We start from the raw sequence: 15890 nt of genomic DNA on the forward strand, positions 1-15890 counted from the left end.
GAGTGATGATAATATATTTAAAAGCCACTGCAAAGAGTTACATTTCGTCAAAACACCTTTCCCCCCTCCCTTTGGCTTGCAACCCTTAACGCGGTTGAGAATCACAAATAAACATTAAATATACAACTGCCTGAATACATGAATCAACAGATAAACACAACGGCCAGAGCTTTACACTTCAAGCAGCATTTTGAACCCAAAGTCAAACCATGGAGAGATAAAAGATTATACTCATGATCAATTTTTCTGATGAACTGCAACTTGATGTATGTCCATATCCTTCAGCATAACTGAACGCCCACATGAATCACAAGGGGCAGTTCTTGATCCACAGACACTCTCGTGCTCTGTAAGTCCTCTTAACCGATCCCTTGCATCTGCTGCGGAACTCCCTGCTTGCACCATGTCTCCACAAAACCGGCACGTTACCAGCCGCAAGGGACACTCCATAGATTGATGTTGAACCTGTTACCAAAAACTGTTAGATTAACAACCCAAGAATAGTTACAACAACAACAAAAAAAAAACCAGTGTAATCCCACAAGTGTGATCTGAGAAAGTAGTGTATACGCAGACCTTACCCCTACCTTGTGAAGGTAGAGAGGTTGTTTCCGATAGACCCCCGGCTCAGTAAAAGCACAGTCACAGCATTGTTGAAAAGAGATGTAGTAATGGAAACCCAAGAATAGCGTATAATAAATAAAAGAAATAACTTTACCATCTTTTCTTTTGCAAGGACTATTCCACAAGGGCAATGCAGCGGCACATGAAATACTTTCTTGTGCTTCTCAATTTCTTCTTTCTGAAATGCTAACCCACATTCTTGACAGTGGACATGGTTCTTGGCCTCATCCCTCCTTAGAACAACCCCACAACCAGTATGCTGACAGACAACATTGTGCCTGCTACAGTAGGCTTCATGCAGCGCTATACTCCTAGAAGGTATGAAATGCTTACAATTCCGGCATCCTACCGTATCTGCATCAGCAGATAATGTGGAAGACACAGCATGCTGTCCGCTCTTTGACTTATATGTGTCTCGAATGTTAACAGACACCTTATACTTGGTTGTGCCCTTGAAACCATAAATGCCAATACTGTATGTACCTGGTCCAAGGCCCAGATCCCTGGAGCTAAGGACCAAAGATTTTGAACCAATGTCATGAGATGACCAACCATGCTGGTGCTGTGTGGGGAACAGTAATGGATGTTTAGAAACATAGAGGTCAGTATCTCCATCTTGGGTATCTGATTCTACCTTTATCTCAACTTCAACATCCCCCAAAGATATAAATCCCCAATTAACTTCGTCTAGTATGAACTTGTAGTATACATAGCTTCCTTCTGTGACCACCCCAGCATCTACCTCCCCAAATATGAGAGGTTGCAATACACACTGATTTGTGCTCTCAGCTGTCCGATCTGCGCCCATTACATCAACTTCTATATCCGTTTCCAAAACGGATACACTCGAAGAAGGTTTCAGTTCAAGAACACGTAAATGGTATGTCAGAACACCATGATTGACAGTCAGTATATTGCCTTCTGAAAGCGTGGCATGCTGACGAAGGCTTGTTTCAAGAACTGCTTTGTGATTAGGGATATCAGAAAATCCTGGTTCAACTGGCTGAAGTTTTGCATAAGTTCCTTTTGGTAGCCAGACATAACACACTTCAACCATAGGAGCCATTGGAGAATCTGCAGGAAATAAGTTACTCCATATATGTGGAGGAAGCTCTACAGCACCGTCATCGGCAGTGAACTCCAGGACTCCAGCATGTGTTGTCCGATTATTCTGCTCTGCATCCTTCAAGTCCGAAGGAGAAGATTGGCGAACTACAGAAACCCTGAAGTGTAGGGGTCCCTTGTCAAAGGCACCCTGATCAGACAATTCAGTGAAGCAAGATGGTGGCAACTTAATTTTATCTCCGGCACCCTCATAAGGTACAGCTTCCAAAATACGGGAAAATGCAACTCCTCGTCCAGCTAACAGTTCTTCTTCAATTTGCTGGGTTGCCTGAAAAAACAATCCAAGAGTTAGGCGTTCTCCAATATTAATTTCTTCAAGATAGCTTGAGCATCAACAACAGGTTTTAATAGAGATGATGGAGACAGCTAATTTCTCTTTGTATAAGGAAAAGTAATTTTTTAATCACATTTACCACTACACCAGAATTTAGCCAGCTAATTTCTTCTTATGGATAGCCAAGAAAAGATGAGCTTGCCTATTTAGAACCCAATTTGACAACAGATTACAATGGTCTAGATATGTAATCAAGAAAATGAAATGAATGCATGAACTGGCCCCAACATTCATAAATTTATCGCAACTCTATGATGCAGATAGAATAAACATAGCAAATAGCTAAAACCCCATGATCCCTCAACCAAAAAGAATACAACTTGAACAAGAGAACAAATATAACATACACGAAATGAATCAGTCTGTCTGTATTCACAACCCATATCAACAGGACATTTATTCTCAGCCTCCCTCTGTCGCTAACTCGAGAATCAGCTAATGCTTAGTGCTTATAACTTTCCGGGGCGAGGAAATAATAGACGTCATAAGAGCACTGGTATTCAGAAGATTCCAGCTAAATTTATTGGGTGCAGCACTTTACACAAATCCCCGAGTGTAAAGTCAATGAAGCAGGAGTGAATCCTTACTTGATTGATTCAAACACATCTTTGCCAAACGCCCTTACCCTGAAAGGATTGATTCTATTTTTTATTTGTATATTACACACATGAAGCACATTGTGCCATTGACCTAGGAATCTGAAAATATTGCTTTTCTTTGAAGTTAAGACATGACTAGCAATCTGGTTTGAGTACACATGGCACTTTGAAATATCCATACCTGTAGCAGGCTTTCATCATGTGGCTTAACTAAGCAGAAGTGAGAAATAAGTCAGGATACAGTTTTGAGAAGATAACGTGTTATAAAAAGCTTTTTCCTGTAAAGGCAGACTATTCACAGCTGAAGAAAGGAAGCAGAAAACAAATAACAATCATAAGTGTAATAATTCTTGCCGTGTTGACAATTAATAAGTAGAACTAAAAAAGGACAAACAAATTTCTAGATTATAAAGTGGCTCTCCCAATGGGAACGATAGTAGTTACACTTACTAAGAATCCTAGTAAAATGTGCTTGCTTTTTATACTTCATCAATTAAAAAACTAATAAGTAATAAATGACGTGATTACAAAGGCCTGCTAATATCTACTCTTCTTCATTGTTGAACAGATGTCCAACAAATTTGCCATGTCTTTTATATCTTAACATGGAAAATTCCCTGAGGCCGTTTGGTTCAGGGGTAAGGTGGGATATCCTGGTAAAGAATTTGGGATAAAATTTAACCCCTGTTTGCTTGTCAGTATTAGCTATAACTTTATACCACATGACTTGGGATTATTTATCCCACCTGTAAAATGACCATGTTACCCCCACAAGCCCTTTACTAACGATTCTAAAAATAGTGAAATGGCATGACAATTCTGGTATAGGATTAACAAGTGATTTATTTACTTCAATTGCATATTGGATTATTCTGAGGATTCTTATTCGGATTTTGAATTGGATTTGAAATCATTCCCTTCTTTCTTGATACTTTGGATTCTGTTCGTCACAGAATTTGGATGTGAATTCGCCGCCGGCAAAAGAATACGGCCAAAGTTGTCACTGGACCTTGCTAATATCCGTATGTATTTTTTAAATAAATGATTCACTTAAATTTAAATCACTAAATAATCCAAGGTTAAAATTGGAAGCTAAAAATTCATCCAACTTCAGACCAAACATATGCTTATTTCATCCAATGAACCAAACAAAACAATAGCACTAAATAATCAAGGGATTACTAATCACACGATTATAATCCCGGGATAAGTGTGTCGGCGAACCAAATGACCCCTTAATATAAGAAGTATTTGGTATAAATTAAAAGCATAATACACTTGTGGTAGTTTAACTAACCACATAAACAAATTCAACAGGTAACTTGTAATACCCCGATTTTTTTTATATACCTATTAATCATGAAATTGGAGAATCAATTTTTATTTATAGTTATTGGATCAAACACTAAGCTAGTGGCAGGGAATTTATTATAATATATAAAATAGCATACTAAATAAGTGGCTAATTTTTCAACTCTACTTATTTAGTTGACTTTAGTTAAGAGTATTAAACGAAAAGGAGGGGGGCAAGCTCATTCTCTTGATCTAGTTGCTGCCACATTTTAGGACTTTAAAATAGGAAAATTTTGGTTTCTTAGTTCATTATTATATAATGGAGAATAACGGCGAGCACTTACGGTGGAAAGGGACAAGGGATTGACTACGATTTGGTTGGAGAGATTACTGGGTGGAATGTTTGAAAGGGACAAGGGATTGACTACGATTCGGTTGGAGAGATTACTGGGTGGAATGTTTTGTGGAGGAGCTAAATAATCAAATATTCCATCAATTTTCCTACAACAGTATATTGCATTCAATTTGCAGAGAAGTGACTATTGTTTATACTTTTATGATAGATTATGCCAATGATTGGCACAAATGATTATAGTAATGCTTGATCTTTATGGCAGTTAAGGCAGTTTTGCACGGCTCCTGAAGCCACTGTTAATGCTTGAACTTTATGGCACAAATGATCACCTTCTGAAGCCACTGTTAAGGCAGTTTTGCACGGCTAAAAGTACCGTATTTGACCTTAATTCATGTACATAATTTAACTTGACTGAGGTTTCACTTCTCGAAAATTGTGAAAATTGTTCACCTAAACTAATTAGGACGTATTATTCGATATTTTGGTAAGTAAGACTTTAAGCTTTAATGCTTGCTTTTCAAAACCCGTTTTGAAAGTATTTTATCTGCATGGTCCATGTGTTGGGACGAGCGTGTGCTTGGCAGAATTGGTGGTCTTTGACTAACCGCAAATATATTATTTTGTGAAAAATATTGAACTTATTTAATAAGTGATTTGTGGTGTGGCATGGCTTCGTGCCACGGCTTCGTGCCACGGCGTTGGGGAGTTTCGTATCATTCATTCGCTTAACGTGACATATATATTAAGGGCATACATACCCTGCCATAATATGTTAGACACATACATATATTGTTGTAATATATTAGGGACCTATACATGCTGCCATAGTATACTTTAGGACATTCTGTATGTCCCAAAAGTATATATATCACGGCAGCGAAGGAATGATATGCGACCTCAACACCATGACACGAAGCCACAACACACCACAAATCACTTATTAAATATATAAGGTCAGTATTTTTTACAAAATAATACATTTGCGGCTGGTCAAAGACCACCAGTTCTGTCAAGCACACGCTTGTCCCAACACATGGACCAGACAAACAAAATATACTTTCAAAACGGGCTTTCAAAAGCAGACATCAAAGGTTAAAGTCTCGCTTACCTAGAAAACTTTCTTTCTTTTTTTTTCTTTTTTGATAAGGTTACCTAGAAAACTTTCACCTATCCTGAAATGCCAAAATCCACCAAGGCCCCTAATAGCCTGAATCTATCCATAATATGGAATAATATGTCTTAACTAGTCTAGGTGAATAATTTTCATAATTTTCGAACAAGTCTAAATCAAAGCCAACGCTCGATCAAATTAATCAAAATATGTACACAAATTAAGGTCAAACGTGATACTTTTAGCCGTGCAAAACTGCCAAAGCAGTGGCTTCAAAAGGCCATCACATTGACCTATACCGTACTTTCTCAATAATGCTAAATCCTATAATTACCATATGATTATTTCTTTCCTAATCAAGCCATCACCATTACTTTAATAAAAAAAAAAAAAAAAAGTCGAAACAGTAGCTTGAGCAAACAAATTATTTAATGCTAAATCAAATACATGTGTACTCATTCTTAAATCTCAATCTTAAATACTCCCTCCGTTTCAATTTATGTGAACCTATTTCCTTTTTAGTCCGTGCCAAAAAGAATAATCCCTTTCCTTATTTGGACACAATTTACCTTTATGCAATGATTTATTGCCACACAAAATATATGCCTTATTTTACACCACAAATTCAAAAGTCTTGCTCTCTTTTCTTAAACTCCGTACCCAGTCAAATGGGTTCACATAAATTGAAACAAAGAGAGTATTAAGTTTTACAAGCTCAATCATCACTATAATAATTTGTGTCAATCATTGGCATAATCAACATAAAAGTATAAACAATAGTCTCTTCTCTACAAATTCAATGCAATATACCACCGTAGAAAAATTGATGCAATACCTAATTATTCAGACTCCTTTTGGTTTAATACTCTTAACCAAAGTCAGCTAAATAAGTAGAATTGAAAAATAAGCTACTATCCACTTATTTAGTACATTATCTTATATATTATAATAAATTCTCTTCCACTAGCTTAGTATTTGCCCCAATAACTACAAATAAAAATTAATTTTTCAATCTCATGATTAATAGGTATATATAATAAAAATAAGGTTATTATATAACTTTTTTTGAAAAGGTAAATGCTTTATTGATAGAAGGTACCAAGATGGTACAAGTAGTACAATAACAAAGGGAATGCAGATCAGAACATAAAGAACATAAATATTACATCTACTGTCTGCCCCTAGCAAGTCCAAGAAATCCATATACTCATTTGTGCTACCAATAAGACTACCCTTACACCATAAGAAAAGATTCTGCAAACATTTGTTCTTAATTCTAGAAATATGGTCTCTTTGTCCTTCAAAACAAGCTTTATTCCTCTCCAGCCATAAGATCCAAAATATGCATATAGGAATAGTATTCCAAATCTGCTGCAAGCTTTTCTCAATCCTCTGCCCTTGCCAGCACTCGAGTAGGCCCCTTATGCTATTACATAACTGCATTGATGAATCGACCCCATTTTTTCCTGTTACGCCTTCTCTTATCATCCTTGTTCTAGGGAGGAGAAAACACTTGGAGCGGGTCTACCATAAGAGGCAACAATCCTATATACATATTCTGTTCATCAAATATGTATATAACTCCATGAAAATGGTTATACCATACAAAGTTCATACCTTACTTGTATACCTATTTTTCGTGTGTTCGTGATCCCAACTTAGTTAATTCTCTTTTTTTAAATGAAGCCACTAAATGTTGGAAATTGCATTGTTGACTTATTAATACTCAAGCATGGGAATTGAGCAACCTTTTAAGTGATTACGACGAAAAATTAGACATATATCAAACCAACCTTAGATCAAATGGTTGTTCCACAAATCCTTTAATGATTGAAGTGCATCAGGCTTCCCCTTTAAGCCATAATTCTTTACATCATTTTGTGTAACAAACTTAGCGAATAGGCCCACCCTTTACCCACAAGTTAACTCAACTTTTTTTTGCAATAACTCGGCTAAAATAGGGTTCAAACCAAGGCAGTCATTGAAGCTATTTTGCCAACATAAGGTCGCAAAGTGGAAGTATCACCCCAAATAGTTTTAAATGCCTAGCAGGAATAACTACAATATGCTATTGCTCCAATGGTATCGACATTAACACAGAAAGATAACTTCACTCCAAACGTATCCCTTAGAAACCATGCATTGTCCTACTTCTCACCCGCAAAATTAAGAGATTTTCTTTCCCACTTCACCAATATCGTCCTGTAGATTTTTCCGCGCCCTCAAACCTAATATAATTGGGAAAGGACAACTCCAACAATGACTTGCTCTTTTAACCCTATCCTGAAGCCCAGCTATAATGTCATTTATAGCTTGTTTGGCCAAACTTCTAAAATCAGCTTATTTTGAAAAGTCTTTTTCTCAAAAGTACTTTTCAAAAAACTGGCTTTAATTGTGTTTGGCTAATTAATTTGAAAAGCACTTTTGAGCAGCAATTAGCGTTTTTTAAAAAGTATTTCTAGGTGTATTTTTCTCAAAAGTACTTTTCAAAGGTGCTTTTTGGAAGAAGATATTTTTTTCTGCTTAAAAACTGTTTTTGCTTCTACTCAAAAGCATTTTGTTCCTTCTAAAAGCTTGATCAAACCCCTTAACTTTGGGGAAAAAGCACTTTTGGCCAAAACGAAGCTTGGCCAAACAGGCTATTAGGCACCTTTCAAATTTTTCATCTTCTTTGCTTTGTAGCAAACAAATTTCACATGAAGGAAACATGCTATGAATCTCACTCTCCCTCTGTATCTTATCTTACTGAAGGCCAATCCATGGCAAATCCAAAAAAGATCAAACTTTATCTTTACAGAATTCACGAGTCACTAAATTTGATACATGAGATGATGCAAAGTGCAAAAGCCCCTTTCAGGTAAAAGTACACATTTTCAAGTTCCCAAGGCTTTGATCTAGTTGCAAGAGGGCAGCTCGTTGCGAGTTGAAAAGCATGGTATTTAATTAGAGAATGTAGAGGGACAAGCCCATTATCCACCTGAGTTTCGAACCGTGAGCATCTGGCCCTCAGGGATTTCTCGGTTATAAAACATACACATTCTCAAGTCTACTGTTTGTTAAGTATTCTTGTTTAGTGGAACTAGTAGCTCAAAATGCAAACTTGAGATAATAAAGAGCAACTTAGGACTATCTAACAATTAATCAAATTAAAACATCTTTCTTTTTAATGAATAACAACCAAATTAGAATTATGGTCTAAGAAGATCAACAAGCTAACACCCAATTAAGAACTATTTGCAAATTTGACAAATAACCCATTCCCAGATCAATCAATAACTCAAAAATAAAAGCAACCCAATAAAAATATAATCAAATAAAATTAGACCTTAGCTTGGGCTTGAGCAGCATCAAGGCGGCGAGCACGTTGAACAGCTTCAATAGCTTCACGTTGACGAACGGCTTCTTGTTTGGCTTTTTTCTCTCTTTCCAATTTCAATTTAGCTTTCTGCTTCCTATCCTTTTGCTCTTTCTCCAGCTTCTCTCTCGCTCTTCTCAACTCAAAATCCATAATTTGTTTTTTGCTTTACGAAATTTCCTAATTTCTCTTCTATTTGCAATGTGATGGATTTTGTTGTATGATTTTGATATATAGGACAAGTGGTCGGTCCAAGGGAAGGTGTAAATGGGAGAATTCCTCCTTGATTTTCCGATGTGTTGATGGAAAAGGCAACTTTTCTTTAACCTTAAAACTTGAATTCTAAAGATCGAGAATAATCTGGGCCTTTCTGGATGAACCCGAATTTGATAGCCTGCTAGCCCAAACATATTAATCAGGCCCGATAATTATGGAAAATGATATTGTATAGCCGATCTCAAAATAATAGCCGAAAAATATATTTTTTTATAATTTTATATTATATATATATACAAAAAATATATAAATTTTATATATTTTTATAGCTAACGGATATAAATAGCTTCTGCCGAGAGCTAAAAGTAATATTTGCGCAGTAATTATCTCTTGTTCGTGTCTAGTGGATTTGTTAATAAATTAATAAATATAATAAAAATTAATCGCTCCCAAAAATAATAGCCAAAAAATATATATTTTTTGTATGTATGTATTTTACATACATATAGTATATAAATTTATATACTTTTTAGCTAGCAAATGCAATTAATTTCAGTCGACTCACCAATTTTATATTTTTCCATAAATTAAATTTTGAGTTGAAATTACAACAACAATAACAACAACAACAACAAGCCAAGTGAAATGGGGTATGGGAAAGGTGAAGTGTACGCACACATTACCCCTACCTAATGAAGGTAGAGAGATTGTTTTCGAAAGACCCTCAGCTCAAAAGATGTAAAAATGAAGCAATAAACAGACAGTAGCAACAACCAGGTAAGTAGACATGGGAACAAATGAAGATACGTGCAACAACAGATATCTATGAATACGACACTATAAAAATAGATTCACTCTTGCTGAAAATAATGACACAATATGAAATAGCAAGGGGCTAGGCATATAAAAATACAAGACTAGGACTAATACTACTAGGATGCCTAGACGAAACTCTATACTACCTATCAACCCACAACCCTAAACCTCAACCTCCACACCCTCATATTGAGGATCATGTCCTCGGTAAGCTGAAGTAGCGTCATGTCCTACCTAATCACCTAACCCCAGTATTTCTTAGGCCTCCCTCTACCCCTCCTCTGACCCGCCATCTCATACTTCCTAACCGGGGCATCAGAGTCTTTCCTCTTCACATGCACGAACCATCTCAACCTCGATTCCCGCAACTTATCTTCTACAGGAGTCACGCACACCTTGTCCCTAATATACTCATTCCTAATCTTATCTCCCATGGTATGCCCACACATCCATCTCAACATCCTCATTTCCGCCACTTTCAACTTCTAAACATGAAATTTCTTGATTGGCCAACACTCGGCTCCATACAACATGGCTGGTCTAACTACCACTTTATAGAACTTACCCTTAAGCCTAGGTGGTACGTTTTTGTCACATAAAACACTAGAAGCGAGCCTCCATTTTATCCATCCCACTCTAATGTGGTGTGCGATATCCTCGTCGATCTTCCCATTACCCTATATCACAGACCCAAATTATTTGAAACTATCTCTCCTCGGAATGACTTGTATATCCAGCTTCACGTTCACTTGAGTTGAAATTAGTTTGATTTTTGTTTTTCACAATAAGTTTGGCTCTTTCGATTTGATGTTCCGATTGGACTTTCAATCGATTTCTTCACATGTTCTCTCTTAAATTTATAGTAAACCAATTTCGATTTTCCCTAGCAATGTGGTGGGTTCAGCAATTGTGAATCCGATACTTGGATCAAAACATTCGTAGGACAATCAATAGCCATATTATGATACTCACTTATTAACACATGCGTGAGTAATCTTAATCTCTAAATAGTTTCCTAGCGGTGAGTTAGAAGAGTTTAAAAATGGTCTAAGAATTGAAAAGTGGAATATTGGCACATTTTAAAGGTTAAATAAGACACCAATCCATAAATATGCCCACTCTTACAAGGAATAATTAGAAAGAACCAAGAACTTCGTATTATCAAGAGCTAATAGCCAATGTTATAAAGATGAAATTAGGAATTAATATTGACGTTTCGGGTGAAAGTAGTGTCTAAGTGCATGTTAATATCTTATTTACTCTTGTATTTTTTAAACCTATTTTAAATTATTATTTTTAACCGAGAATCTATAGAAAACAATGTCTTTTAACTCAAATAAAATAAGGATAGGATCTTCATACACTTCACTCTTCTCAAATCTCACTTGAGAGATCACACGGGATATATTATATTGTTGATATTAATGTCTCAATTGGTAGAATGTCACCTAATGCACATTTTACATATAGTACTGATTGTATTATTCACCCTAAGAATATTATGTGCGTTGCGTATGTCTTCATTTATATAATATGTTGTTATATATCGTTAAATCATAAACAAAACAAAACAATCCACATGGATAATAATTTATATAAGCCATGTCTACGTCGAAGACCATATTTATAATCAGATTTCATGTTCATATATAGAGACAATTGTAGCATCGATTTGATTGCGATGGCGTGGAGACACATGGCCCATGACCTGTCTTTTTTCTGTCTTTTGACCTTTTGGTTTTAAAAAGTTCCTAAACCATATCCTAATTATATACATAAGTCATTAACCTACTAAACAACTAGTCAATCTAATTAAGTGGGCTTTTGGACATAATAATTGCGAAATTTCGGGAAAAAAAGAAAAAAAAATTCAAATGAAAATGATATTTGAAAATTAGAGTTGTGTTTGGACATTAATACAATTTGAAATTGTTCTTGAATTTTTTAGAGTGATTTGAAGTGAAAATTTTGAAAAATAATTTTTTTATAGTTTTTCAAATTTTCGAAAAGTTTCGAAATTGAACTTCAAGTAAATTTTGAAATTTTAATAGCCAAATACTCATTCCCAAAAAAATAAAAAAAGTTAACGGACCCTAAAGCTTAAACAAATTCACATAAGTTAACCATTCTTATAGAATAGTCTTAAAGCATAAAATAATTAATTAACACTAGACTGCTCCTTTTTACTTTTTCTTTTTGGATATAAGCAACTAAATTTGTCTAAAAGGAAAACAAAAAGAAGTTCTCACCAGTGTTTTAAAAGGCGTTTTCAGGACGAGCCTTGGGACGAGGCGTACTAAAAATGCCCTGAGGCGCAGGTGTAGGGCAAAAATTTCAAGATGTGTACGTCAAACGGGCGTTTGATGCGAGTTTTTGTAGTGAGACGTAAGCCTCAGAGATTTTTTTAAACTAAAACTAAATTTGATGAATAAGTCATTCATATAATACCCAAATTCTCAAAAGTCAACTTGTAATTACTCAAAAGTTTTAAAAGAGAACTGAAATACTAAATTTAAAAGTCAAGACCTTTATTGATAGAAGCCCTAATTTATGGTCCGCTAGTTTGCTACTATCTCCCACAAGCAAAAATAGTCAATTTTTTATTTTTATTTTTTGCAAATACAAAGAGAACTTCATTCTCCTTCATAGCAGCAAGTTCAAAATTCAAATTGTAGGTTTGTCATCCTTCATGCATATAGAAAACTTTATTCTTTTCAACTCAAGTTACTTGTCCATATAAGTAATGTAAGCACGTAATTTTTGACCCGCACATCAGAATTATCTTTAACAGTCTTAAAATTTTTAGAATATTTATTTAAGTTTATTTCTATAGGATTTCACTTTATTATTAATTTTAATTCTAGTTTTAAAGCTCAAAAATTAAAAAATACAAATAACTAGTTTCATATAGTTTGCACTTTAAGAGTTGAAATCCCAAATTTTGAGCACAAACTTGGCCACTAAAGGCTCAAATCTGGGCCCAACTCGCTCAAGCCCATACCCACTCCCCATTTGATCTAATCTAATTCCTACTCCCTACAAAAGGAGACTCACCCACCTCCACCCGAAGACCGGCCGCACCTCCCCAAAAATGGAGAACTCTCAATCGTATCTCTTCTCTCAACTAAGAGACAACAGCCACCCTCTCATCTCTCTCGATCGAGCCTAACTCCACCCCACTGAATCTCTCGACCAGCCGACGCCCAACCTTATTCTGCCTCTGCCATTGCCCAGCAACCATTATCCAAAATTCGTTGTTGCCGAACATCCACCAAACAACCTCGAGTTTGTCCCAAGACCAACATGAAAAATTCAATGAAACATTATCGAAAAGAAGCTCAAAGCATCCATAAAGCTCACTCCAAAATTACTGAAACGCTATAATGTTTGTCCAAGGTTCAGTTAGTTGAGTTCGATCGATTTCGAGGTCGCCGACGCAGTTCATTAGCTTGATCCAAATCTTGTTGTGTTTTACGCACTAAATTCGTTTAGAGCATTTTGTTAATGAAATCAGAAAGTTTTCACATCATTAAAGCCTTCATTTGGCGTCTTCTGTTTATTCTCGCACAACTAGGTATTTATTCTCAATCTATATACTCAAATTTTATGCTGATTTGGATCCTGATTGTGCCATTAAACTTGCTGATTTTGATTTCACATGTTATATCTGTTTTATTACATGGATTGGTGTTGAATTGAATTTATAGTTCTGTCATCCATCGTTAAACACATGATGTATTACTTGAGATTTAATGATTGTGATTTACACATATTTTTACATGCTGTCAATGTGAAATCTGGGGAAAAACATGAACAAAATGACTTCACGTAGTAACAAAAAAATGTGATTCTAATAGCTATGAACTGTTTTGGCAAGCATTTGTGTTGTCTCCGGTAGTTCGTTTAAGTGATTAATCGACTATCGTAATTGTGTACATGTTCATGTGACATGATTATGATTCCCAAAAATAAATCAAAGTACTCGTTCGCGCGACTTTGGCCAAATAATTTTGATAATTAAATAAAGCGCGATTAATTATGTACACGTACGCGTGACATGATTTTAGCGCCCAAAATAAAACGAATTCACGCACACGTGATTTGTTTCAAAGATAATTCCATATTTTAATAATTAAAAGCGGATAGATAAAATATAAAAACTAATAAAATACAGTTTATCCAAAAATAATATAAGCCAAATGTAGTCAACAAAGCGACTGTGCTAAAACCACGGGGCTCAGGGAATGCCTTACACCTTCTCCCCGGTCAACAGAATTTCTTACCCGGTCTTCTGGTTTTTGCAGACTTTAAACCGAGTCAATTTCCTCGATTTGAGATTTAAAATAAAATGGTGACTTGGGACACCATAATTATCCCAAGTGGCGACTCTGATTAAATAAATAATCTCATTTTGATTAATGTCACTTTAATTGGAAAAACTCTTTAACCCACAATAATCCATAACATATATATTTTTTGGGGCAAAAAGGGGTGTGACAACTCTAGCGACTTTGGTGGTGACTTTTAAGAATTTGAGCTTGTACATTGACTTTATTTGGCTTTATTAATTTTTGTATATACTGTGATTTATTTGGGCTTAATGTGCTATTTGTCCGCTTTTTACCGCTTTGATATTGTTGAATTGTACTTATAAATTATTTTCTCATGCACCCCTCTGAGTCTTCTTGAAATTAACTTGGGCATTTGCTTGACATAGCCCGCTTTTTTTGAGGTAGCCGAGGTGCTTGTCACCCGATGAAGGATTTTAGTCACACATATTTTAGGCGGGGAGCACCACCAGCTAAGCCGGAAAGCAATGCTACCGGTACGCTGATCCTCCTCGGCTCGATTTGTCCGCTCGAGTAAGCCAGTCTAGATACACCTCATCTCCTAAGAGTCTTAAAACCTATAAGAACAAGCTACATGCCTGGTTATCCCTAGTAGGATCGTTTTGTTACATCATGTGCACTTGACTTAGCGAAGCTCGGCACAGGGCCGAGTCCGTATAAGACAAGTATCCTTTTTGAGACCATCATGTTCAATTTTGTGCTACTTGATACATCATTTGTAAGGCTTGCTTGCATTGTTGACTGGCTTTAGAAATTAGTTGAGTGAAATTATTAAAAAATAAAATAAAATCATTTTCCTAGTTTGGTACAAATAATAGTTTTTGCCCCTCGGGGTAGAGGTAAGGTCTGCGTACATATTACCCTCCCCAGACCCCACTTGTGGGATTACACTGGGTTGTTGTTGTTGTTGTTGTTGGTACAAATAATAGTTTTTACTAAAATTTTGTAGTAGTCTGTGCATATGGTTTTTAAAGATTAATTTTCATAAAAAAGAAGAAGAACACAGTCGATTTTGACCGAACTACGCAGGTCTGATTCTCACCGGATGTGAGATACGTAGGCAAACCTCATCGGTTCCGGCCCCAATTTTTAAAAATCCAAAAATATTTTCCTTCAATTCCTTCTTTATAAGTTTTTCTTTGAGACGTCAAATCCAAAATTATTTTCTTACTTTTAATATAAAAAAAAAAGACTTTCTTCCTAAAATTCAAATAAATAAAAACTCAAAAATCCAAAAATATTTTCTGTCTTATTAAATTTACAAAAAAACAAAACTAAATTTTTTTTTTCTTTTTTAAAAAAAGTCTTTCTTTCGAAAATTCCAAAAAGAAAAAAAAATCTATCTTTAGAAGTTGTGTTTCAAAAAAAAACACGAAAAAACAAAATACAAAATATTTTTATGTTAGGAGCTTTTATGGGATTATCTGTATATGAGTAAAAAAATGAGTTAGTTTATTTACTTTATTCTTGATTTGATCGAACTACGCGGGTCTGATTCTCACCGGATGTGAGATACGTAGGCAATCCCTATCGGATTCGATCATTGCCACTAAATAAACTGAAAAAAAGAAAGAAAAACAAAGAGCGCAAAAAAAAAAAAGAGTGAAAGATCCAAAAAGAGAACTATGTGTCCAGCTTGACCAAGAGACAGCGGAAAGTTTCAGTGAATATGCTGTCAAATGGCACGAGCAAGCCGCCAAGGTAAAGCCTCTA

At 35.5% G+C, this 15890-nt stretch overlaps 1 protein-coding gene across 1 annotated transcript; it reads right to left on the reverse strand.

The window, feature by feature from the left end:
* Positions 1-9100, reverse strand: LOC107786128 (uncharacterized). The gene is made up of 3 exons (XM_016607564.2): positions 8767-9100; positions 719-2017; positions 1-465 (listed from the first exon to the last, which is right to left on the reverse strand). The coding sequence occupies exons 1-3, from the start codon at positions 8947-8949 to the stop codon at positions 238-240; spliced, it is 1710 nt and encodes a 569-aa protein (XP_016463050.2). The 5' UTR covers positions 8950-9100; the 3' UTR covers positions 1-237.
* Positions 9101-15890: the final 6790 nt, after the last annotated feature.

Source organism: Nicotiana tabacum, chromosome 2 (genome assembly GCF_000715075.1).
Source record: "Nicotiana tabacum cultivar K326 chromosome 2, ASM71507v2, whole genome shotgun sequence".
Taxonomy (NCBI): Eukaryota; Viridiplantae; Streptophyta; class Magnoliopsida; order Solanales; family Solanaceae; genus Nicotiana; species Nicotiana tabacum.